The sequence below is a fragment of the Thermobia domestica genome, chromosome 6, assembly GCF_964235325.1.
Source record: "Thermobia domestica chromosome 6, izTheDome1.hap1.1, whole genome shotgun sequence".
In the NCBI taxonomy this organism is placed as follows: domain Eukaryota; kingdom Metazoa; phylum Arthropoda; class Insecta; order Zygentoma; family Lepismatidae; genus Thermobia; species Thermobia domestica.
This window is the reverse complement of record NC_137459.1, coordinates 160,890,906-160,913,751: the sequence shown is the minus strand read 5'-3', so window position 1 is coordinate 160,913,751 and position 22,846 is coordinate 160,890,906. Positions and strand designations below refer to the sequence as shown.

The 22,846-nt window shown below is 37.2% G+C and overlaps 1 protein-coding gene across 1 annotated transcript in view; it reads left to right on the top strand.

The window, feature by feature from the left end:
• Positions 1–22,846, top strand: part of LOC145688292 (transforming growth factor-beta receptor-associated protein 1-like) — a 90,940-nt gene that overhangs the window by 51,449 nt on the left and 16,645 nt on the right. Inside the window, exons 9-13 of the mRNA XM_081762292.1 lie at positions 1,566–1,760; positions 4,433–4,698; positions 5,767–5,977; positions 10,243–10,452; positions 17,243–17,403. Of these exons, the coding sequence (XP_081618418.1) occupies positions 1,566–1,760; positions 4,433–4,698; positions 5,767–5,977; positions 10,243–10,452; positions 17,243–17,403 (1,043 nt within the window). The remainder of the gene's footprint in view (positions 1–1,565; positions 1,761–4,432; positions 4,699–5,766; positions 5,978–10,242; positions 10,453–17,242; positions 17,404–22,846) is intronic.

The following is a 22,846-nucleotide window of genomic DNA, read 5'->3' as shown; positions in this document are numbered from 1 at the left end:
CGCAGTGGCTTAGTGGTAGAGCGTTCATCTCTGGTGCGTGGGATCCATAGTTCGATCCCAGCTCGTCCTAAGTAGGCTTTTTAGATTTGTAATCGCCAAACACCATATGCGAGGGTTTTCTCGAGATTCTCCCCTTCCCTCCGACTTCTTCATTCCACCGTTTCATTTAATCTCATTATCACGTCTCCTTTATCCTATACGGCATAAGAGTGGGACGTAAAACTGAAAGATTTTATTTCATTTTCAAAATCATCTGAGTCTGTAAGTAACGCTGATTCCTAATAGTAACCAATCTTCGCTCCGCTACATTCGCTACCTGCCTTTATTTGAAAATGTGTACTATTGATGTTTTGTTGTTTGTTATTAAGACAAGTGTTGTATTGTGATGGTATAAACAGTTTCTGATAGCTTTAGTTGTGCTAAAGTGAGTTTGATTTTGATTCACAGTCTTCCCATGTAATTGTTCATATGTATGCGACATTTTTTGAGTATCTTATATGTGAAACTTTACTTTCTTTTTCATATCTATATTTTTCTTTAGCGTCCCAACACGGTAAGAACTCTGTCGTTTGTAATTTGGCTCTACTTTAATTTGGGATATCTTGATTATACGTCTGGGTTCTATGAAGTTGTTGTTTGTCACTGAGATATTCCACGAGGACCTATGGGATCTACTATAAAATTGGTTTGTTGTTCTCCCGGGAAATCCTTGTGATATTACCATTCTCTGTAATCCAAATCATAGATCATAGCCTACCTCACTGCACTAATTTCGTTTCCCCGTACATTTTTTTTAATATATATCTTTTCGTCATTCATTTATTTTTCTTCAAACAAGTCAATATCACAAGAACAGTATATATCATACGTTACCCAGCGAAATCATCCATCTTCATCAAACATTGCGCAGTGGTAGACCTGCGTAGCACACATGTGAAATATTTTCCTGTACAGTCCTTTCGTGCAGTTATTTCACATGAATTTAAAAAATATGTTTCCCAGATACGGTCCTGGACTAACTAGAACTCCCTCAGTTAATTTTGGAAGATCTTTATGTTAAAAATTTAGTTTACAGACAAAGAAGTGGGAGGAAGTATGGATGATTTAGCCTGGGAGTGTCAAAACAAATGTTTGGAAATAACGAAAAGGGATGTAAATGTTAAGATTAAGAACGTATCCTGGAATCCAGAAACATTGAAAACGCAGTATCTGGTTTATCGAAGTACTCATTTAGCAACAAACATTAAAAATTGTCCACTATTCCAAAACACAGATCTTTTTCATTTTGACCAAAGAAATAACACGGAATTTGTATATAGGTAACTTTAATAAAATGTGGTAAATATTATAAACAAGATTTTTCATTGTACCTAACCAAATACATCCCACCCCCTCTCTTTTTCTGCAGAACAATTTCTTTGAATGTTGTAGCAAATGACAGAAAATTATCTTGAAACTAATTTGGAAAGCAGAATTTGCAGTAGTTTTCTAATAACTATGTTTTTCTGCTTGTGTTCACTCATTAATACTAAGATGTTAATGCTAATTGTATTTCTCCTTTTCAGCTTATATCTCTGTTTCCTCGCCTTCTCCCATCATCATCGACGTTTGTACGAGCTATTCCTCCTCTGCATAGTATTGCTGATGTCACCCAGTTGTTTCGAGGAGACGAAGCCAAAATTAACATGGCCAAAGATTTCTTGATTTCGTTTTTGCACAAGTTTGGAAATGTAGTATATCGCTCAGTTCCACATAGCTATGTAAGTTTTCCGTTACATTTGTTTCTTACCTTACATATCAAATCACTGTTGTAATAAGACAACCTAAGTGTTACTTACGTCGATGTTCTATGCTCAAAGTTTATAATTAGAAGGGAATGTTTGAGATGGTTCTGAAATTCATCGTTTGATGAATGTTCTTGTTCAGTGTATGATATTGTTCTGGAAGTATTACATAAGAATATTATAGTTTACATTATTTTTGGTGCATATTGTTAGACCTTCCCGCGTGGGATGTCAGGTAGAATATTTTTTTAGCGATAATTTTCTATTATATGCGATTTTAGCTTACAGTTGGTGTTCCGTTTTTGCTTTTAGTATGATAAGAGAATGTTATACGGAAACGGGCAACGCTGTAGGGACATAAGTTCAAGAATGCAGGTCAATGTGCCACAGTGGGCTGATGAGAATTTTCCCAGACGAGAACATGTTAAAGAGTGTTTCCAGATAATGCCACCTAATGTTTCACCGAACCACACTAGTTTACTCTTGGGACGAATTGTTTGACTGTTTTGTGAAGTACGACTTCTGCGATTTTGTTATTTTGTATACGAATATTTCATTAATACCCCTGTATGGTATGTCATTTTCTTACGGAAAATCTACAAGGGTTAGTTTACTTTTTGTGATAAGTTTTCTTTGGACGAAATTTTCCGAAAACCCCTTAAAATTTTGTTTGTATTTCACAAGAAAATATTTCATTAATAACTGCAGCACAACAAAATTTATTTTAATGAATTGGAGTGACGAAGTTTAGTGCAGTGACCCGTACTTTCATTATCTTTTTATTTCTCCTAACCTCCACTCATACTGTTTCCAGTTTCCTTACTTTCTTTTATCCTGTCTCTTTGCCTATACTTTACAATACATTTGGTTTATTCTCAAACTTCTTAGCAGTAAATTTCTCTGTGCTCTGCTTTCTTTAGACATCTAATCAGACTTTGACACTCTCATAAGATATTCTGCTAATATTTCAATTTACCAATTATGATTCTTGACCGAATTTTCTTTTTATATCTTTCTATATTTGTACAAGGTGCGGCAGCGTTCGTAGCTTAATTTGACCTGCGTAGTACAATGTCGTACTGCATGAATGCGCACCAGCTCGTGCCGCATTCGTGTACTAATGAGCTGCCATTTCGAGTGTGACAGTGATATGGAGCGGTGGAGTGCACAGCATCGTAACTTTGCTGTTGAAAGTTATTTCAAGAATAACGACCCTGTTATTGCTACCCAGCGTCTATTTCGGGAACATTTCAACTTGGAACGTCATGGAAAAGTTCCAGATAGACGGACCATTGTACGGTGGGTACGTGCATTTCGAACAACAGGTCCTGCTTGGCCAAACCGGGAAGAAGTGAAAGAACTGTGCGGACACCAGAAGCCGTGGAAAATGTTCGTGTTGCAATATTGCGTAGCCCAAAAATATCTGCTCGTCGTCATTCGCAAACTGTGCATATGTCCGATCGCTCATTCAGGAGAATATTGCACGAAGATGTCCATTTTCACCCATATAAGCTGTAGATTGTTCAGGTAATTAGGCCTCACGATTGGGTTTCACGAGAAACATTCTGCTTAACCATGTGTGATCTCCTTCGCCAAAATCCACAAATGTTGCACACCATCCTGATGTCAGATGAAGCTCATTTCGAGTTATGTGGTTCAGTGAATAAACAGAATATGCGTTATTGGACTGATGTAAACCCGCATGAACTGCACATCAAGCCGTTGCACAGTTCTCGTGTGACAGTGGTGTGGAGTTGCTTCCTTTGGGATTATTGGACCTTACTTCTTTGAGGATGACAGCAGTGTGGCTGTAACTGTCACCAGTGAACGCTACCTAAAGATGCTGCAAGACTTCGTTCTTCCCCAATTAGGTATGGTCGATGTGGATATGGAACAATTATGGTTTCAACAAGACGGAGCGACCTCGCATACAGCCAGAATTTGCATGGATTTCTTGCGACAGACATTTCCAGGTAGAGTAATTTCCCGTTTTGGTGACATTTCCTGGCCGCCTCGCTCACCTGATCTTTCATGTGCAGACTTTTTTCTTTGGGGCTACCTGAAGCAAGAAGTTTTCCGAACACGTTGTGCCACCATTCCTGAGTTGAAGGATCGCATCAGAACTGCCGTCGGCAATGTCCCAGGGAATATGTTACGCCGAGTTATGGAAAACTTCCAACGCCGCCTAGATGAAAGTGTTGTGCAGAGGGAGCGTCATTTGACAGGAGTCATATTCAAAAGTAATCCACGCAATGGACAATGACTTACACATTAGTAAATGGCATACCTTTAACTATTAATTGACATAAGAGGTAATAAATAAATTACAGTTACTGCCTGATGGTGTGTTTTTAATATCCTACTATGAACTTTGCCGCACCCTGTATGATCTGTCACGAAAGTTTGGTAGTTTGTATCTAGTCTTTTCAATGTTCGCGTTTATAACTGTCATGAAAGTACGATTTATTTTATTTCGATTTATAAAACTATGTAATGAAAACAATATAAAAGTATACTTTTTCAGGGTGCACAGTTGAACACAAAATTGCACACGTGTCTAGCAGTTCATTGTAACCATATATATTATTTTAGACTTACTGTTCATTTTTTAAAAATGTAATCATAGTTTTTTTTATTATTATTTCAAGGAAATTAATACAGCGCTTCTTAAATTATACGCGGAACGAGATCAAGAAGCCTTAATTACATATATTAATATAGTTAAAGGAGACTGTGATATCAAAGATGTTGTCGAGTGGTTGGAGTCATATCATTGCTACCATGCCATAGCAACGCTGCATCGTAATCTTGGAGATTATGACAAAGCTACAGCTGTGTGGGCAAAGCTTGTTACTGAAGAATTGAAAGACGACATGTTTCCAGGATTGAAAGACTTCACAGACAACTTAGCAACGTAAGTGCAGTATAACATTTTATCTTTTCTTCTTTTTTCGTACAGCATATAGTTGTAAGGATATTATCTTAGGTTTACATGTCTAAGACTTTTTTTAATTGTAGCATATGGGCTATCTCCAACTCTTGTGTTTGTTATTTGCAGTTGCCAGTTCATCATGACTGTTGTTTGTTTTTTTTGTAAGACTTTCGCTAGATTGTAATGGAAATTCACTATTATTAGTATCTTCTAGTCAAAGGAGGTAGCGAGGAAAAGCGGACACGCAGCCTATGCTTTCACTTATTTAGCCGCCAGACGCAGGCAAACCGGCTAAGACACTCGTGCTCCTTTTTGTACGTATGTCCAAATTTGAATCCTGATTAAGCTTGATCGTTACAATGGACAAAAGTGGAACGAACAAATGTAAAACACATACAGATCAAGTATACTATAATTGGTATGAGATATTAAAGAGTGCAAAGAGCGAAAGAGGTGACGACGAACCCATGAGTTCTCTCTATATTTATATCTCAAGCACACTTTTTGTACGTACAGCGTATATATATTTCGAATCAATTTAAAATAGATTATACGAGATGAAACTGAGTTGTGGTGCAGTGATTAACTGTGATGGGAAAACAAAGAGTACGTCAATAAAGATCTCTAGGATAGAAGTGGAGTTGTGCGGTGTGTAAATTCTAGAGAGACAAAATGTACGGTTTTGTGGTTTTGTTCCAAGCAGTTTACGAATGAAGGTACATGATTATGGAGAAAAGGGAGGTATTATATTTTAAAGAGGACTGTTTTTATGAATTCTATGTGAATCCGTCATAGCAGTACCATATACTTGTCAAGATATTGTTGATAATTGTTACATATAGCTGTAAAGGTAACTAAATCTGAGCAAAATACAAGGTGAAGTTATTACGATGTAAAAAATCGATCGCCAAAATGTTTTTAGATAACAGACACGTTGGATCCCATAAGAAACAAAACAATACTTGCTCCCAATAATACAAGAAAAATTGGTATAGTACTATGAAATCAATTCATCTCTTAACTTTTTTTTTTTTTTTTTTTTTTTTTCAGTATACCAAATCCTGATGTAATATGGCGATATGCGGATCTTGTCTTGGAGAAAGATGAAGAAATCGGAGTTAGAATCTTTACGGAACGTACCTGTTCTGAATCACAGATTGATGAATTAGCCCCTGACAAGGTTATTGAATATCTTCAAAAAAGATTTCCTAAAGCTGCCATATTATACTTAGAGGACCTTTTAATAAACAAAGAAAAACAGGTAAGTGGATTGTTAGGTGCGGGAATTTATTAATTAATTCTGTCGATTTCTTTATTAACTTTATTTACTTATTTATTTGGTTCGTAAAACACTCATACCCTTTGATGTAGTTTATCGAGTGGATAAGCTAATTGAAATATAGTCCCTATACGTGAAAATTACTCTAGTATGTACTGAGAAGTGCAACTTGGAAACTATTTCATGATTTTTTTTTCTTTATTTTGTTTCGTTACAAAAGCAAAGTAATTATGAACATAACTATATTTCAAAATAGCCACTTGGGGCACATACCAAAACTGAAGTTCTAAAGTGTGACAACTTTGTTTTCAGTATAGAGTGGTTTATAACGATTTCCAATTATTTACTATTATAATGTACCTTAAAGAATTGTAATATGGCGCAGTGAGTCTTTAAAAAGTCAAATGTATAGACTTCACTTTATTCATAATCCTCATGTTGAATGTAATTTACTTTTTAATATTGTTCTGCAAACGTTGATAATTTAGTTGATTGTTCATTTCACACTATACCAGTAGTGTTTGGAGAATCATATAGCTGTGTTAGCGGGAATATATTGATGGAGTATGAGGAGCGCTCTTATTTACTTATATATAAAACAATGCGTGTGTCTTATGCATAAAAATATTAATGTTAATGATGAATAGAAGACTACATAATACAAAGTAAATATAGTCAATGTATGTGGGAGGTTGGTGGAATTTCTGTCTCGGGAGGGAGGTTGCTAGGAAGACCCTTCTGTATTTGTCTTTTTTTTTTTTTTTTTTTTTTTTTTTTTTTTTTTTTTAACTATAAGTGAATTTGCAATGAGTTTCGGCGATTCAGTTCTTAGTATTGCACTTTGTTTCATAAAAAGTGTGATTGCAGTTTTTTTTTTTTTTTTTTTTCATTTTCATTTCTTCAGTGTACCATTTCTGTAAACATCACGTAGCTGAAAATGCTGTTTTGTAGGATTATTACCCAGTAATCCATTTCCAAATAAATATTTTTGCCATATGGCCATTACCAGTTATTTAATTAGAATTATAACAGGTACAAACATTTATGAAACAGTCCTTTTTGTTGGCATCTTTTGTATGTATCTTTTGGCACTATCTGTGCCCATTTCAGATGATCAACTTGTTGACGAGTAGTAATGTCTGCAGCGTGAGCATGAACCTGCAGAAAGTGAAACCACTTCTTCGTGTATTGACAGTTACTGGACTTCTTTCATGTAATTGAAGGAGGAGGATGGTTCACCAAAGCTTCCTCTGGTGAGTAAAGTGATAAAAGGTGCACTCTGCCTGTCTCATTGAAAGAAGATTCTCTGTATCAAAAAATACTCTTGCAGAGGAAAAGACACAGATGTCTTGTAGAACCTTAAACATTATTCTGATAGATAAAGATGCTCTGATAGTTAAACGTGTCTCATTTCGTTCCAATTTCTAAAAAAAAAAACTATTACCTTGGGTCAAATACCAACTGTTTCTGGAGGAACAGTGACCAGCCCAGGAAAGAAGTGCCGCACTTAGGGAAGAGAAAATGAAGTTAAAAATGCAGAAGAAGAAAAGTTGGAAAATGCTAGAAGTGCTAAGAAGAACATAGAAGAAATTGAAATAAAACTTAATGAAAAGAAGTACAGTGACACAAAAGAATCTGGAAATTCTGTGTTTGAAGCCACAGATCGACTTCGAAAAGCTCTTAAGAAGAGGAACGAGGCACAAATTGTTCAAGGGATGTTGAAAGTTATCATGTCTTGGAAAGGAGAGCTCAAGGATATTCAGTCTCGTCAGAAAAATATCATGGCACCATTCTTTAATGTGCAATCAAAGAAAAAGTAAAATTTACTCAGGTGAAAATGCTTTGTCTATTTTATTTTATTTACTTATTTATTTATTGTTGTGTTTCTGAGATGTGTGTCTAAATACAGATTATGTAAATATATCTTTGAAAAAAACAATCCCATCCAGGACCACAAATAAAAGTTTTGTTCAGCTGAAGACTGTGCAGCTGAGTTGTCATTCAGCTTTCTTTACAGATACGTTCAAAAATTAAAAACACCTTTAATCATTTCTAAAAATTAGAAGCTATGCATATATATTACTTTCATTTGTTTCCTTAACGGCCGTATTGGTATGGATAAATCACTATTTTTTTTTTCTTTTAAATGGTACATTTTTAAATATCTTAATGACTGAGTCTTAATGTACGAAGTATCTCATCAGGGAATGGTCAGTCTACAGCGTCTTTTTATTTTATTTTATTTTTTTTTAAATACATGATTTAATTTACAAAGTATTTTTTTTTTTCAATATCATTAGGCAGTCCTTCGCCTGAATTTCCTTTTTAAAGACCTATTTTGGAAACAAAAGTTTTTCGTTCTTTTTGATACAGTTCATTTTATTTTTTTAACTTTTTAGTAGGATATATTTTATTTTTAAGCAAAGTATGTCTTTTAAACATTTTTAAAATTCTATTTTATTTTCTAGTTTGTAGTCATAATTAAATACATTTTCTATTTACCTTTTATTCTGTTTCATACATCTAATATTTACATTTTATTTCTCACTAGCAGAAGACCCTTTCTGCGGTTTATGAAGAATAAGTTTATGGAAAATATTTTAATCGCCTTCCGCCTCAGAAAACAAATTTCAATGAAAATATAGTAATAAAAGTTCATAAGATTACTTTTGACATAGATTTTGAAACATTGTAGCCTCTAAAATACGGCCTTTAATGAAAGTGACCCGATAAAATCCCAGCTTGAGGTGGGTACTAACTATATTCCAAGTCATTTCAAACGGGTCAGCAGTTTTCCTGACACCATAAACTATGGATTCAAGACTAATCTAAGCTAATTTAGACATTTTATTTTTTACACCTCACCCAACATTAATGGGGGAAGGGATAGGGAGGGATGATGAACTTGGACATAAACGGCATTCAGAAGTCATTATTCATCTCATTGATCCCGAAAACTATGGATTCAACACTAATATCCGCGGTTCACGATTACCTTTATATATCATCCCTTTCCTCCCGACCTTTAAGGGTGCTAAAGATGTCTTAACCCCATAGTTTTTTAATTGTAAGTCGTGTGTACCAAGTTTGGTTGAAATTTCTCTAAGCGTTTCCCAGAGTTTAAAGAAGAGCTTACCGACATACACGACGAGGTCGGCCAAGGGTTGAAATCTGTGGCGGCAGAAAACTTCGCTGAACGCGAGAAAGCATAGATTACGATTTCTGAATTGTCTCGTGGGTTCCCTTTTAGAGCTCGCTGCTTCACAACAATTGAACGGCAGAGTCTGTCTGTCTCGTGGGGGCGAAGTCCATTGAACAGGTTTGTCTTATCTCCGTTGTTGGCTTAGCGAAAATTTATATCCCCTTATGTATATAAATGTTTATATAATATAGAATGTTAATACGTGTCATAAATTTAGAAGGTAATGGCGTTATATCAAATGAAAGAAAGAGGTTCTAATAAACATGGGTTGGAAACTCATGAACCGCCGAAAATGCGAAACATAACGTTTCAAAAAGTGCTCACTTAAAAATTATGAAACCTCGGAAGTGTTTTACGAAATTATCGAGAAACTATTATGCTCTTATCTAAATATTCATGTTTCACAATCCACTGTTACAGGCAACCGGTACGTAATCGGTACAGAAAAGTGAATGGGCATATCCGAACTTTATACAATTCCTTACGGCTACACCGTAAGATTGCGTAACGTGGATATTTAGATAGAGCGCATACTAGTTCATGTGTAATTTCTTGAACCGCTTGCAAGCCAAATGGACAACATCGTGTCGGCGGGTTTTCTCGGGGTATTCCCGCTTGCAAGAGCTCCTATAATTTTTAAACTAGGGCGTTTTAAAACATGATGTGTCACAATTTCGACGGTTTATAACACTGAAAGGAGGTGCTTTCCGACCCGTGTGTGTTAGAACTTTGTTCTATCATTTGATACAAGGAACTAATTCCTAAATTTATGACACTGAGTTCATTAACAAATCCTGTATATATACATTGTGTATAGTGCATATACATGGCTCTTAACTGGAAGTGTCTTCGACTTAGGAGGAGGAACAATTTTAAGTTACAGCACAGCAAGAAATGTGTATCTTTAATGAAACATAAAATTATTTTAATTTCCAATCCGTACAGATACAGGATAAGTTTCCTTGAAGTCTCTTTGGCTTACGATAAGGAACTCTCTTCTTCAAAGTAAGCTTTTAAATCATATTTATTTATTTTTCTTTTTCAGATGGCAGAAAAATACCATACACTTCTATGTATGTTACATTTGGAAAATGTGCTAAAATTAAGACGAGAGGGTAATGCAAAATCTTTGTTCCAAGCGCGAAAATCATTCCAAACTTTTCTACATTGGTCAGAGGCATACAGAGTTCAGCTGCTCATAGGCAAAACTACAAGTGCAGGTTTACACGAGGAAACTGCTATTCTCTATGGCAAGGTAAGATTTTGAAAAGAATATAGAAGTGCATCATTTTGACAACTAATAGTGAATACTTACATTAAATTACAAATTTTTGTCCTAATAATGAAATGGTAATTAGCGTAGGTGGACTGATACCTATATCGATTTGTACCCTTTTATGCTGATATTACTTTTTCTTCTTCTTCCAGTTTCAACAGTCAAACACGTTATTTTTTTTTCTGTGTCAGACATAATTAACAGATTTGTTCAGTTAAAATAAGTAAGTTACTTTCTTATCTTCTAACTCTTTTAGGTGATTTTTTAATATCTACTTCTTTTGGATTTTATTTAATATCGTTTGCTACTTGGTTGTATACAAGAGAAAAAGAGCATTATTAAATAGATAAAAGAGCCTTTTTGAAGTGTTGATACTTTACTGACGGAAATATTAAAAAAAAAGCATTATGTGAATGTTCCGAAAAGTAACAAGAATCAGGGGGCACAGTGGTTCAAATAGAGCGCTTACCAGTGGTGCTTGGGGTCCCTGGTTCGATCCCCGGCCAAGAAAATTTGCGATGAACAACATCCCCCATGCCGTAGGCGTCGGAGGACCACCGATGGACAACTAGAGATATCTTGCCTAAAATTGGCAGCCTCGCAGCGACGATCCACGGTGGCCCCACGTCCGTTTTGAAAATTATACCACCAGTGGCCCACAGTGGCAGAGACGCGACGAAACGCCAATGAACAACAAAATTACTCCCCCAAAATATGTTAAATCACCTATATGCGTAATTTGTTACATTAAGGAGAGTCTAAAAACACTTCAAAAAAGTAAACAAACATGTGCCCCAGGGTAGGCGCGAACCACCAAACTTTGGATTACTAGGCGTGTGCTCTTCCGACTTGGCCACGAAGGCGATGGAGAAAACGTCGCTTGTAGAGGCATAAATCGTTGAGATATTTCTAATTTAGCTAATCAGAGTGCTCCTGTAACCGTGTATATTCGACGGTAACCGTTTGGGATTAGGTAAAATCCGTTCGCCATGTAATTTTATAACAAAATGACGCGCGTCTATTTACTTTATTTCATGGTTCTCCCATATTTACTTTCAAATGATCAGCTACAGTTGTCATCTAAATTCATAAAATTATACGCACTCATCTCAAGATTTTTCACTTCATGATGTAGAGCCAGTGGTTACTCTTGACCCCGTAGCTCACTTTAGGAACGTCAGGAAAAAATAATATATAACAATAACCGCATGCACACGACTGGCGATAGTTCGTGTTGGTCCCTTCGCGATTCTCCGCGACGAATCGAAGAAGCGCGGACCAAAATGAAGTCCTCGCTGCTACGCGGTGGTAACTTCAATATCCCGACTATAGTTATCTCTTTCGACTCGACGAAACCCTGCCGCCAGTGGCACACTAGCGGCAGTCTTTCGACGCGTTGCTATAGCGACGATCGACATTTACCGGCAAGAGGGCTACTAGGTATTGGCGACGTTTACGGCATGGGGATCGTGTCCACGGATTTTCTCGGATCGTGTCCTGTTTCCTCCTACATTCTCATTCCATCAATTCTTCCATTATCATTCACTTGCCTTAATCACCTGTCTCCTTAGCCTAAAGGGCATAACTCTGAGACGTTAAACTGAAAGATTTCATTTTTCATTTTAATTGTCGAAAAGTAACAAGATCTTCGGTCAACGTTCATAAACATTACGGTCTTCCAAGTATCAGAGGTTATGTAATATCGAAAGTATCAACTCATTATTGTAGTTATTAGATATTTCGTCAGTTTAGCTATCTCAGTACTTGATTTGATTTGATTTTCAGTTTAGCGTCCCTTTCAGCAACGAGGCTATATGAGACATGGACCTATTGATTAACGTAAAATCCGAACCACATGAGCTCCCGCCGGGAATCGAACCCGGGTCTCTCACGCCAAAGGTACGTATGCTAGCCGCTTAGCCACGAAGGAGCTCACTATTTCAGTATCTTTTATTGTTTCGCCTCTGTTTGTTGTTGATAATACATTATATCATACTAAACTAAAAACTCGTATTTTTTACTGTTGTAGTACTAAATGTTATTTCAGGATTCCTACTGGTCAAGGAAGTCAGGGAAAACTCAGGGATAATTGTGCAGGTCAGGGAAACTCAGGGAAAAGACTGGAAATCAGGGAAAGTCAAGGAAATTTTATAAAATATATTCGTGAGACATTGAACTAAAGAATAACAAAAAGGAAAAAGAAATGTCGCACACGGGAACCCACGAAGCTAATCAGCGTTTCGTAGATACACGTTGTACAGTCCGCAGCATTAAACCTGCAACATGAGCATGTAAGTTTATTGTGAAACGACGAAATCTTTTGCTTCAAAATAAGTGTGCAAGGGAGGACGCCGAGGTTTCTCCTGGCGTGATTCGAACCACTTAGACGTTATGTTGATTCCCTCGGTGTTAGGCGTAGTTTTTCAATAAACTTACATGCTCATGTTGCAGGTTTCTTGCTGTGGACTGTATGCCAATTTGAGCTCAGCTAACCATTAATGATCACAGTTTGGAATGTTGCTCATATTTTTATAGGTAGTAAGTGGAATGTACGTATGAGCAGTTGATTATTATTTTTCTCTATAGAATAAATGTTCTCATATATAAATATTCACCGTTATTTATCCTTATTTATGACGTCATTCGACACCTGTCATGAAAGTCAGGGAATTTCCTGCCAAAGGTCAGGGAGAAGTCAGGAAAATAATTTCTCCAGATCAGTAGGAATCCTGTATTTGTCACTGAAGGAAACTTACATTGAATGTCTGGTACGGTGAACTTTATATTAGTTTATTCAGGTGACTACACTGAATTTTCTGTGATTCTTAAGAGATGAACGAAATGGTTTTAGTGACTATTTTAGTCTTCGTAAAAGGTTAACGTCTGTTTACCTCAGAACACCTCAAGCTTCGACACCACACCCATTAACGATCATCATTAGCTCCAAAGCAAAACTGGCTCCCATTACTAAATACAATGACGCACCACTAATCCCTCGCAATTGCTCGCAATAGTATTGGAGGCGGACTGCAAGATGGTGTGACCTGAGGGAATGTCTGGTTAATATCGCCTTTTATTGTAGTCCTGTGTCTAGCAAATGGTCGTTGGTCGTAGCTGCCATCCTGATTGCAACATTGGTCCTAATATGTAATGTAACCGCCGTGTTATCCGTAATAGTAGCTCATGTGATGCGAATGTCTAGGCATTTATCTGTAGATCGCTGCCATCCAGAAAGGGGCTGACATGCGTATGTAGTTTCCTTGGCGCGGAACGAGCTACTCGATCTCCCGCAAGTCCATGATATGTTCCCACACAAGCTCTATTAAGTGCACGAAGTGTACTTGCTTACGCTGTCTTGGTATATCTCCACCGTTTAGAAGTAGTTTGATGCACAATATCGTGCGGTTTGATATGTTACCGACTTCTCTTACGAGCTAGAAATTTACACGGCTAGTACTCGCTTCATGCTGTGTCCACAGTACGATGCTCATCATGGCATGTGCAGACCTCTACCAGTAACCCAGGCAAATACGGTGTTGCTTTCTTCAGGATGTTCATTTTGTAGTAGAGTATATATACGTATTGGGTGCTGAAGAAATGGCGATGTCGGAGATACCATCATGTAGGGGAACTCGTAGCATGCAAAATGTGTCCATTAAATATACAGGATCAGCCAATAAAAATTCCCACATTTTAAGGGCTAATGAAGCATAAAGTATTGTAGATAGAAAGTTGTTTATTCAAGAAGTATAAAATGGTGTTGAAAACAGTTTGTAATTATTTATTCTGATTTGAAATGACACAATTGACAATACAATTAGAAGACGATTTCTAAAGGCTACAGTTTGTAATTATTTTAAGTTTGCTAAATGTCTGTTACTATCAATACACACTTGAAGACGATTCCTTAAGACTATCATCACCCGATGTCTCATCTCTTGTGGAATAGCTGCTACCTCCGCTTGAATAACTCTCTTGAGGTCGTTAGGAGTGTGGGCCGATGTATGTAAACCTCAGATTTTGGATAACTCCAGAAAAAAGATCATTTGGGCTGAGATCTGGTTAAAGGGAGCGGCCAAGCAGCATCACCACACAACGAGATAAACTTTGCAGGAAGCAGGTCTCTGAGCACTGCCATTGATATCCCATCATTGTGCGTTGTAGCGCAATCTTGCTGTAACCGTACATCAAAGTTATCCACTCCTAGGTTATGAAGTTTAATCGTTAATAAGTTGCCAAGCATGGTAGCGTAATGATGGAACGTCACCGTAAGTGTTGTATCTTCCTCTTAAAAATCACAAGGATTAATAATGCCATCTCTGTAAATTGCAGAAAAGAAAGTCACTTTATCAGAGTGCAGTGGTCTTTCGTGCAAGATTCATGAGTTATTATCAGACCAACAGCAGGAAATTTGTTTGTTTACATAACCACTTAAGTAGAAATATTCTTCTTCAATACACAAAGGTACAGCATTTTCTGGGACACTTTTGAAGTATGTTCTCACACGAGTGTTGACATCTGAAAAAAAATCTCCCGATTTAACTTGTTGGTCAGTCATAATTTTGTAAGGGTGAAAGTGCAGGCTTTGTAAATTTCTTCTTACACTCTCTATGGAAAGCCAAACAGTTACAGCATGCTTCCGTGCAGAACGTTTTTTGGGCTGCAAAATATACTGTCGTCTCACAGCATCAATATTCTCAATACAGACGTACGGGCACTTATACGCCGGCCAGTTTTTTTTTTTTTTTTTTTTTTTTTTTCAAATGCAGAACACGTTGTTCGGAAATTCTCGACCTACAGTCTTCGATCAAGAACAGTTTCATTACATGAAATACCAAATTATAAGCGAAAAGCTCTTTGCACTGTAATCACGGAACTGCTGCTTTGAAACACATTTCGACTGCTTACGTGCGATGAGCTCCTGACTAAACCATAAGGACGACTAAAGACGGCGAGTGAGTGGTGAGTGGAAGCGACGACCATCATTGACAGCGCTACAGTCGACCAAACATTGGGAGGTTTTATTGGGTATTGTCTTTATCATTAATAATAAGTCAGTCTGTCTGTCATCAGATCTTCACATAAAAAGGAGCGACGTAGAACCACCAAATTTGTTATACCCAAGTTTAGGCAAGAAGGGACATAACAGATAGTCCGGGAACTGAGAGGAGCAACTCCAAAGGAGTATCTCTTCGGCCATTCAAATTGAGAGGAATAGTGCCGAAAACGTTGCAATTGGTAATTTTTAAATTTATTTATTACACTCATATTAACAGGGGCAACTCTTCGTTATTTATTTATTTCACTGGTCGGCGTTGCTCTTTCTTCTTTAGTTATCGCACTCATTTCTTGACCTTTAGATATGATATATTGCATAAATCTTATGCTCCCCGTGCGAAGAGCGGGTATTTCAGCTAGTTGACAACAATTGTTGTGTCATTTCAACAAACAAAAGAATAGAGTAATTATAAACTGTTTTCGATACCATTTTATGTTTTTGAATAGATAAGTTTTTATATTCAATACTCCTTGTTTTATTACTCATTTAAATATGGTAAGTTTTATTGAGTCACTCTGTAGGACAGAGAATGCGTCATTCCAAAGTTATAAGCTGGCGAGAACGACGGAAAGTGAACTTTAACGTAACAGGCTGTACGGGTTTTTCGTATACAATTGCTGTAGGTGGCTTAGAATGTCACCAATGAAGCTGACAGTTTTCTATGTTGCAGTGTTTTTGGGAATACATCTTTTTTTTTTTTTTTTTCCCGCTTCATCCTTGCAGTGTTTCCTCTTCCTCAGTCTCCATTGGGCATCCAGGTCATTCTTCATCATCATGTGTGAACTTCTCTACCAAGTTGTGCGCTGCTTGCCGCGACAAACATTTTTCCCTATTCATTGGTAACATTTCATTGCAGGAAGACCTCCCACAGAAATTGGTACAGAAACTACAATCCGCTACTTCTCTAACGTACATTCTTCCAGCACGTCATTTTGTAACACTGACATATCACGAAGTTATATAATCACCTTCAGAAGTTTGTTCCCATAGTTCGTGTACTCTTTGTATATAGTTACATTAATATTCATAACTAGCTTTATGGAAGGCTAAGAAAGGAATGAGTAAAATAAGTTTTATATAAAAGTTAGGTTCTAAGGTATCTGTATGGTATTCTATGGATTAAATAAATCGATTGAGAGAAGTAAATATTCATTGAATGATTGGTGGAAAATTGGAATACCTTCGAAACTCCTTGTCCCACATACCTTTTTCGTACACCTCAAAGTATACGGTGCAAATTGTACGAAAATTGGTACTCCAATAAGTGGTTTATAACTTAACATCTTCATCTTAAGTATTGCTTTCCGTGGACAGAAAAGATCAATTCCGAAAATAATATCGTGAGTTATAATCGCAGTACACCGCATCTGAGATATTTCCGATCAAATTTGACATAGTAAGTTACTTAATCCAGTAGGTCTGGGAAGGACATTTTTAGAAAAGAATTCTGAATGTTGCTATAGATAATACCATTTAGGTTATAGATAGTATTTGATTGACAATCAGCATGCTCAGTTTGATAGTGAAGATAGGTGCGCATGATTTTAGTATAAGGAAGCACTTGTTAAAGATTGTAGTCTTTTGTAGATATGTTGGAAGTGGAATTATTATTTTATCTTAGAAAATGTACACAGAGAATTCAAAGCTATTAAGAAATAATTCGCCCTATATTATGTCATTGTATACACAAAGAAAAGCCTTTTATTTCAGGCTGGTGACCATGAAAAAGCTTTAGGAATTCTAGTACATGAATTGAAAGATTATGATGGTGCCGAGGAATATTGTGTGAAAAGTTCTTTAGGGAGAGGTCAGGAGTACAGATGGAACGTATTTTACACACTGTTGAGCATTTATCTCGATCCTAGTCTTAGGTAAGTGTCTTATAATTATTATTATTATTATTATTTTTTTTTTTTTTTTAATTCTAAATTTTTATATAAATTAGTTTGTGCTTGTTCGTGTTTAATCTGGGTGCTAGCCATCATCTCTTGTGGACAACTTTCATGCATTAGTAAGTTTAAGAGTGTCAGAGTGGAGAACCAGAGTTTAAGCAAAGAATGCCATTTATGGAAATGATAAATCTATAATTGCCATGAAAATCTGGTTCTCCTTTTCAGTTTAGTTCAGTACCAAAAAAGAACAGTTCAAATAAGTATTTCTTTTTTCCTCAAAGGCAATTTTATCAAAAGCATTTTTTTAAAATGTAACTAATTATTCTAGAGGAAAAGTGTTGAAATTGTACATTACAACGTATTTTAAGTATAAGAAATGATGATGTATCAGTAGCAAATAACGTGATTCATTACCGTGCGGACCTGACACTTACATCGGGCATCCTTGTGATGAAATTTCCTGATTTAACTTAATTGATTCCAGTGTATGCTAGGATTGTACAGTCATGAAGTTCTTTGCCACTTATAAAAAAAATTTTTGGGAAGCTTTAGTTGTGTTCAGTAGTTCCTTTTGTATTATTGGAAAATGTACTATGTAAAAGGATACTGAAATCACTAAAGAAAGTAGGAACTTGTGAGGATTATCATTTATATTAATGCAAAAATGACTATATTATATATAGAAGGTAATTGGGACCTACCTGAAATATTTGTTTGGGAATCCTTGCTCTCTCAAAACTTAGTGGCGCCATTTCTTCTGTTACAACAGCAGCTGAGCCTTTGAGGCATGCTCTCGACAAGGTTGACGAATACATCCTTTGGAACGTTCCACCATTACTCATGTAAAATGGGGCCGGTGGCTCAGTGGTAGAGCGTTCACCTCCGGTGCTTGGGGTCCCTGGTTCGATTCCAGCTCGCGCCGTGTGGACTTTGTGGTGGACAAACACCGTGTTCGTGGGTTTTCTCGGGCTTCTCCCGTTTCCTTCCACTATATTCATTCCACCATTTCACTCATTTCTCATTATCACCGCTTCCTTTAGCTTAAACGGCATAAACGTGGGACGTTAAACTTAAAGATTTCATTTTTTTTTCATGTAAAATGGCAAGCAGATGAGCAAAGGAAGTTGACTGTATCTACACAGACTTTACTTGGTATTCCAATTCACTCTAAATGTGTACTGTAAGAGTGAGACTTGAACTAAGTCCATCCAGGCGTTGAGTATTTATCTCTTCATACTACAGCATAGCAGCAGCGGTAACATGGAACCAGGCATTGTCCTGGAAGCAGCAAGGGTGTTCACTCCATAGTAACGTGACAATGTTGATGCCACTTCATTGTGTAGAATTTTACAGTATGACTTGAGTCCAGAGTACACGAACAACATCATTGGTACCACACTAGGGTGGGTCGTTTTGCCACTTTTTTTTTTTTTTCTTTTCGGAACAAAATGTAATACCTGGCAAAAGTGGTCCACCCACATGGACATTACAGGTATAGATTTTTTTTTTCAAATCAGATAATATCTTCTGTGAGAACTATTGCCTCAAAGTTTCAAAATTCCATTGAAAATTACAAAAAATACCAAAATTGTTCATTATTTTTAGTTATGTTAAAGTAAACATATTTTTGGATTTATACATGCCAGATGCTATGAAAACTGGCATTCAAGTCTCCAAATGTCAGTTATATGCCCCTGCGGTGGGATAGGGGTGCCTACTCTGGGGCCGACAAAGGGGGCAAATTCAGTACAATTAAGCGTTTCTACAGCTATTTTCGTCCTTGCCTTTTCCTTCTACTGGTGGTTCATAGTGGTAGCAGAGCATTATTATTTTTCACCATAACACTCCCACCCCTCCACCTCACAGTACTGCAACGCCCTTCTCCTGTCCCGATCTGCGTAACGCAGCGTCACTATCAGGAACGAGTCGGATACGCTTCAAATTGGGCGCCATTTCTCAAGCGCTATATTTGGTTACTGTTGCCTCCAGCTTATATGAATTGGCCGTTACAGATAATAGTTTGCTAAACACTATTTTCACAGAAAATTCTGTATTTCTTTTTTTAAAAAGTCAATATTATTTAATATATCACAAAAATGACTTCAGTGACAATGAAGCAGACCTTAAAGAGAAGGCAGAGGAAAGCTCTTCTGAGGAAGAGACCAAACCCAGAGACAGAACATCTAAACCGAAGCCAGATTTGACTGAAACTGCTATGATTGCTCAGAGATACAGTGTAATCAAAAGGGCTGTGGTACATATAACATCAACTGTGCTTCAGGCAGCTTTAAAGGCTGGAACTATAACCTCTCAACAATCTAGCAACGTAATTCTTCTTTAATTGTGGACAGGAGCAAAATAAGGCGTGCGAAACTTAAGGTTGCTCGGAATTTAAAAGTAAGTTCTCAAAATGATGATCCCATTAAAAGCCTATACTTTGATGGTAGGGAAGACACTAAAACACACGCAGGCATCGTTAGAGAAGAGCACTTATCACTTGTGGCTGAACCTAACTCTCAATACGTTGGTGACGTGACACCATCCTCTGGCTCTGGCCATGACAAGACCACGGCTATTTTCGAGTACATCATGAACCAAATCGAAGGTGGCTTTGATGAAGTAGAGGTTCTTGGGTGTGATGGAACAAATACTAACACTGGTTGGAAGGGAGGTATACGTCGAAAATTAAAGGAACTAACAGGCTATTTGTCTCTTGCATTTTAATGAACTGCTTTTCCGAGCTCTCTTCACGCATATCGGCACTAATTCAAGCCCCTATTCTTACACAGGTCCCATAGGTTCAAAACTATCTGACTGTGAAAAGCTTCCAGTGGTGTCATTCAAATCAACAAAATGTGACTTACCTCATCATAGTCAGAAGAGCTCAGAAAACTCAGTAAAGACCTGAGATACTTATCTCAAGTCTTCCATTGCTAATGGTCCTCGTCACGTCTTTGAGACCATTCATAGGTTTAGATAATTACCAAATGAATACCAGGCTGTAATCCGTTCATCCATTCAGACGAATGCATTTCTCACACTCCCAGAGAATGTTCTTTTCGCCATGATGAATGATGTCTATTTGCTGTCCGACAAGATGCATTATATAAGATTCTTAGTGCTCGAAAACACGAAGCAGAGATTAGATATAACATCATTCCCAGACTGAATTTTGAGGCGAAAGATTACACTGAAATGATCTTTTGGGAAAGCACTGATATTTCAATAGCTGTACCACCAGTTCTAAGGACGGTATCAAACAAACAGCTCGTGGACAAACTTTCACTTTCTGACAACACTGTGCCAGAATAGTCCTCCAACGTCTATCCATGCCACACGATGGCAATAGAACGGATAGTGAAATTAGTCACTGAAGCAGCCTCTGAGTATATGGCAGTGATACTAGGGACGGGATAATCACTTCAACCTTACTTTCTAGGCAAGCTGTGTCTAAATTGCAATCAAAGTCCCAATTTGTGACAATTTTTCCTGACAGTGACGAATTGGATGAGTTCATCCGTCCCTATATATGGTTGGTTGGTTGGGTAGGGCTGGCGCAGGAGCCCTACGTGCACCCACCTCCACGTGGTACACTCTGGGACGCTTGGACAGCCTATATGACCAGGTGAGCGAGTACCTGCACAACCGCTTAAATGTACTGAATTTGCCCCCTTTTCTGGCCCCAGAGGAGGCATCCCTGTCCCCCCAAGGGCAAATAACTGGCATTTTTATACTTAAATGTCAGTTTTCCAAGCAATTAACATGTACTTAACCAAAAAATGTTTACTTTAACATAACTAAAATTCATGAAGAACTTTGGTATTTTTTCTACTTTTCAGTGAAATTTTGAAACTTTGAGGCAATAATTCTCACAGAAGATATCCGATTTAAAAAAAAAAAAAAAAATCTGTACTTGTAATACCCATGTGGGTTGGCCACTTTTGCCAGGTATTACATTTCGTTCCGAAAAAAAAAGAGGTAAAACGCTGCACCCTAGTACCACACCGTAATACATCAAACACCTCCGCCCATGAATGACTACCAAATTTCCCAATGCGTACTATGCACTCTGGTAGAAGACATTTTTCAAGTAGCCACCATACCTATGTACGCTTATCGGGCTCGAGTAGTCATTCAATTGTACAGTCTGCAGCAAAAAACCTGCAACATGAGCATGCAAGTTTATTGTGAAACTACGCGTAACAGCGCAGGGAATCAACATAACGTCTAAGTGGCACGAATCACGTCAGGAGAAATTTCGGCGTCCTCCCCTGTACACTTATTTTGGAGCAAAAGACCTCGTCGTTTCACAATAAACTTATATGCTCATGTTGCAGGTTTTTTGCTGCGGACTGTACAGTTCTAGTAAGGGCTAATGTAACCTCTTGTGACCGAGTAGCTAACGCGCTTTCTTTGAGGTCACGTGATCGTGGGTTCTATTCCCAATGGGGTACTTGCCCTAAATACTGACTCGAGTAGTTCTTTGGATTCCACGTGAAGCAAGTAAGTCCCGTCTCATATCTTTGACACTGAAAAGGAATGTTAAACTCCAGTCAATCATTTAATCATGTTTTCCTAGTATGTTTTTGAAAAATCCCAAAATGCTCAATTTCAATCTCAAAGTACTAACTTTGCTCCTCCAAATCATTATATATATATATATCAGACTTCGATTTTTCACTGAGAGCTGTCAGCATTGTCAACACTTAGGTAAGGAAAAGTGTCTAGTAGGAACAGTACAGTGGCGTGTTGATAATTATGAGGGCCCACTTGCAAACAAGATATTTCAACCCTCCCAAAAATGTAATAAAAACTTTAAGAAACTAAATTAATCACAGTTATGGCTTATTGTAGCAGACAAAAATGCAAGTTAATGCACTGCTTATTATTAGGCTATTTTATCTGTAGGAGTTACTCAGTTATGTAGCAGAGAAATTAATAATCTATATTATAAAATTGAAAGTTACTTTGTTTTTGACTCTTAATCTCTTGAACCGCCCGACCGATCTCGATCAAATTTTTAACGTAGATGCGTTCTGGCCTGGGAGTGATTGACGGTAGAACTTAGGGGGGGGGAAGGGAAGGGGACATAGAAAAAAATAACTAAAACATAATAACTCTTGAACCACCCAACCGACCTTGATCAAATTTTCAACGTAGTTGAGGTTCGGGACTGGGATGATTTTTTTTTTAATTTCACTTTGAAGGAGCAATGTAGGGGAGGGGGAGGAGGGGAAGATATACAAAAATCAATAAATATAAAAATAAAAGTGACTATGTTCGTGAATTAATAACTCTTGAGCCACCCGATCAATCTCAATTAAATTTTCAACATATATGAAGTTCAGACCTCGGAAATTTTTTATCATCTCATTTTGACAGTAGATCTTAGGGGAGAGGGGGAAATATATGAAAATGAATA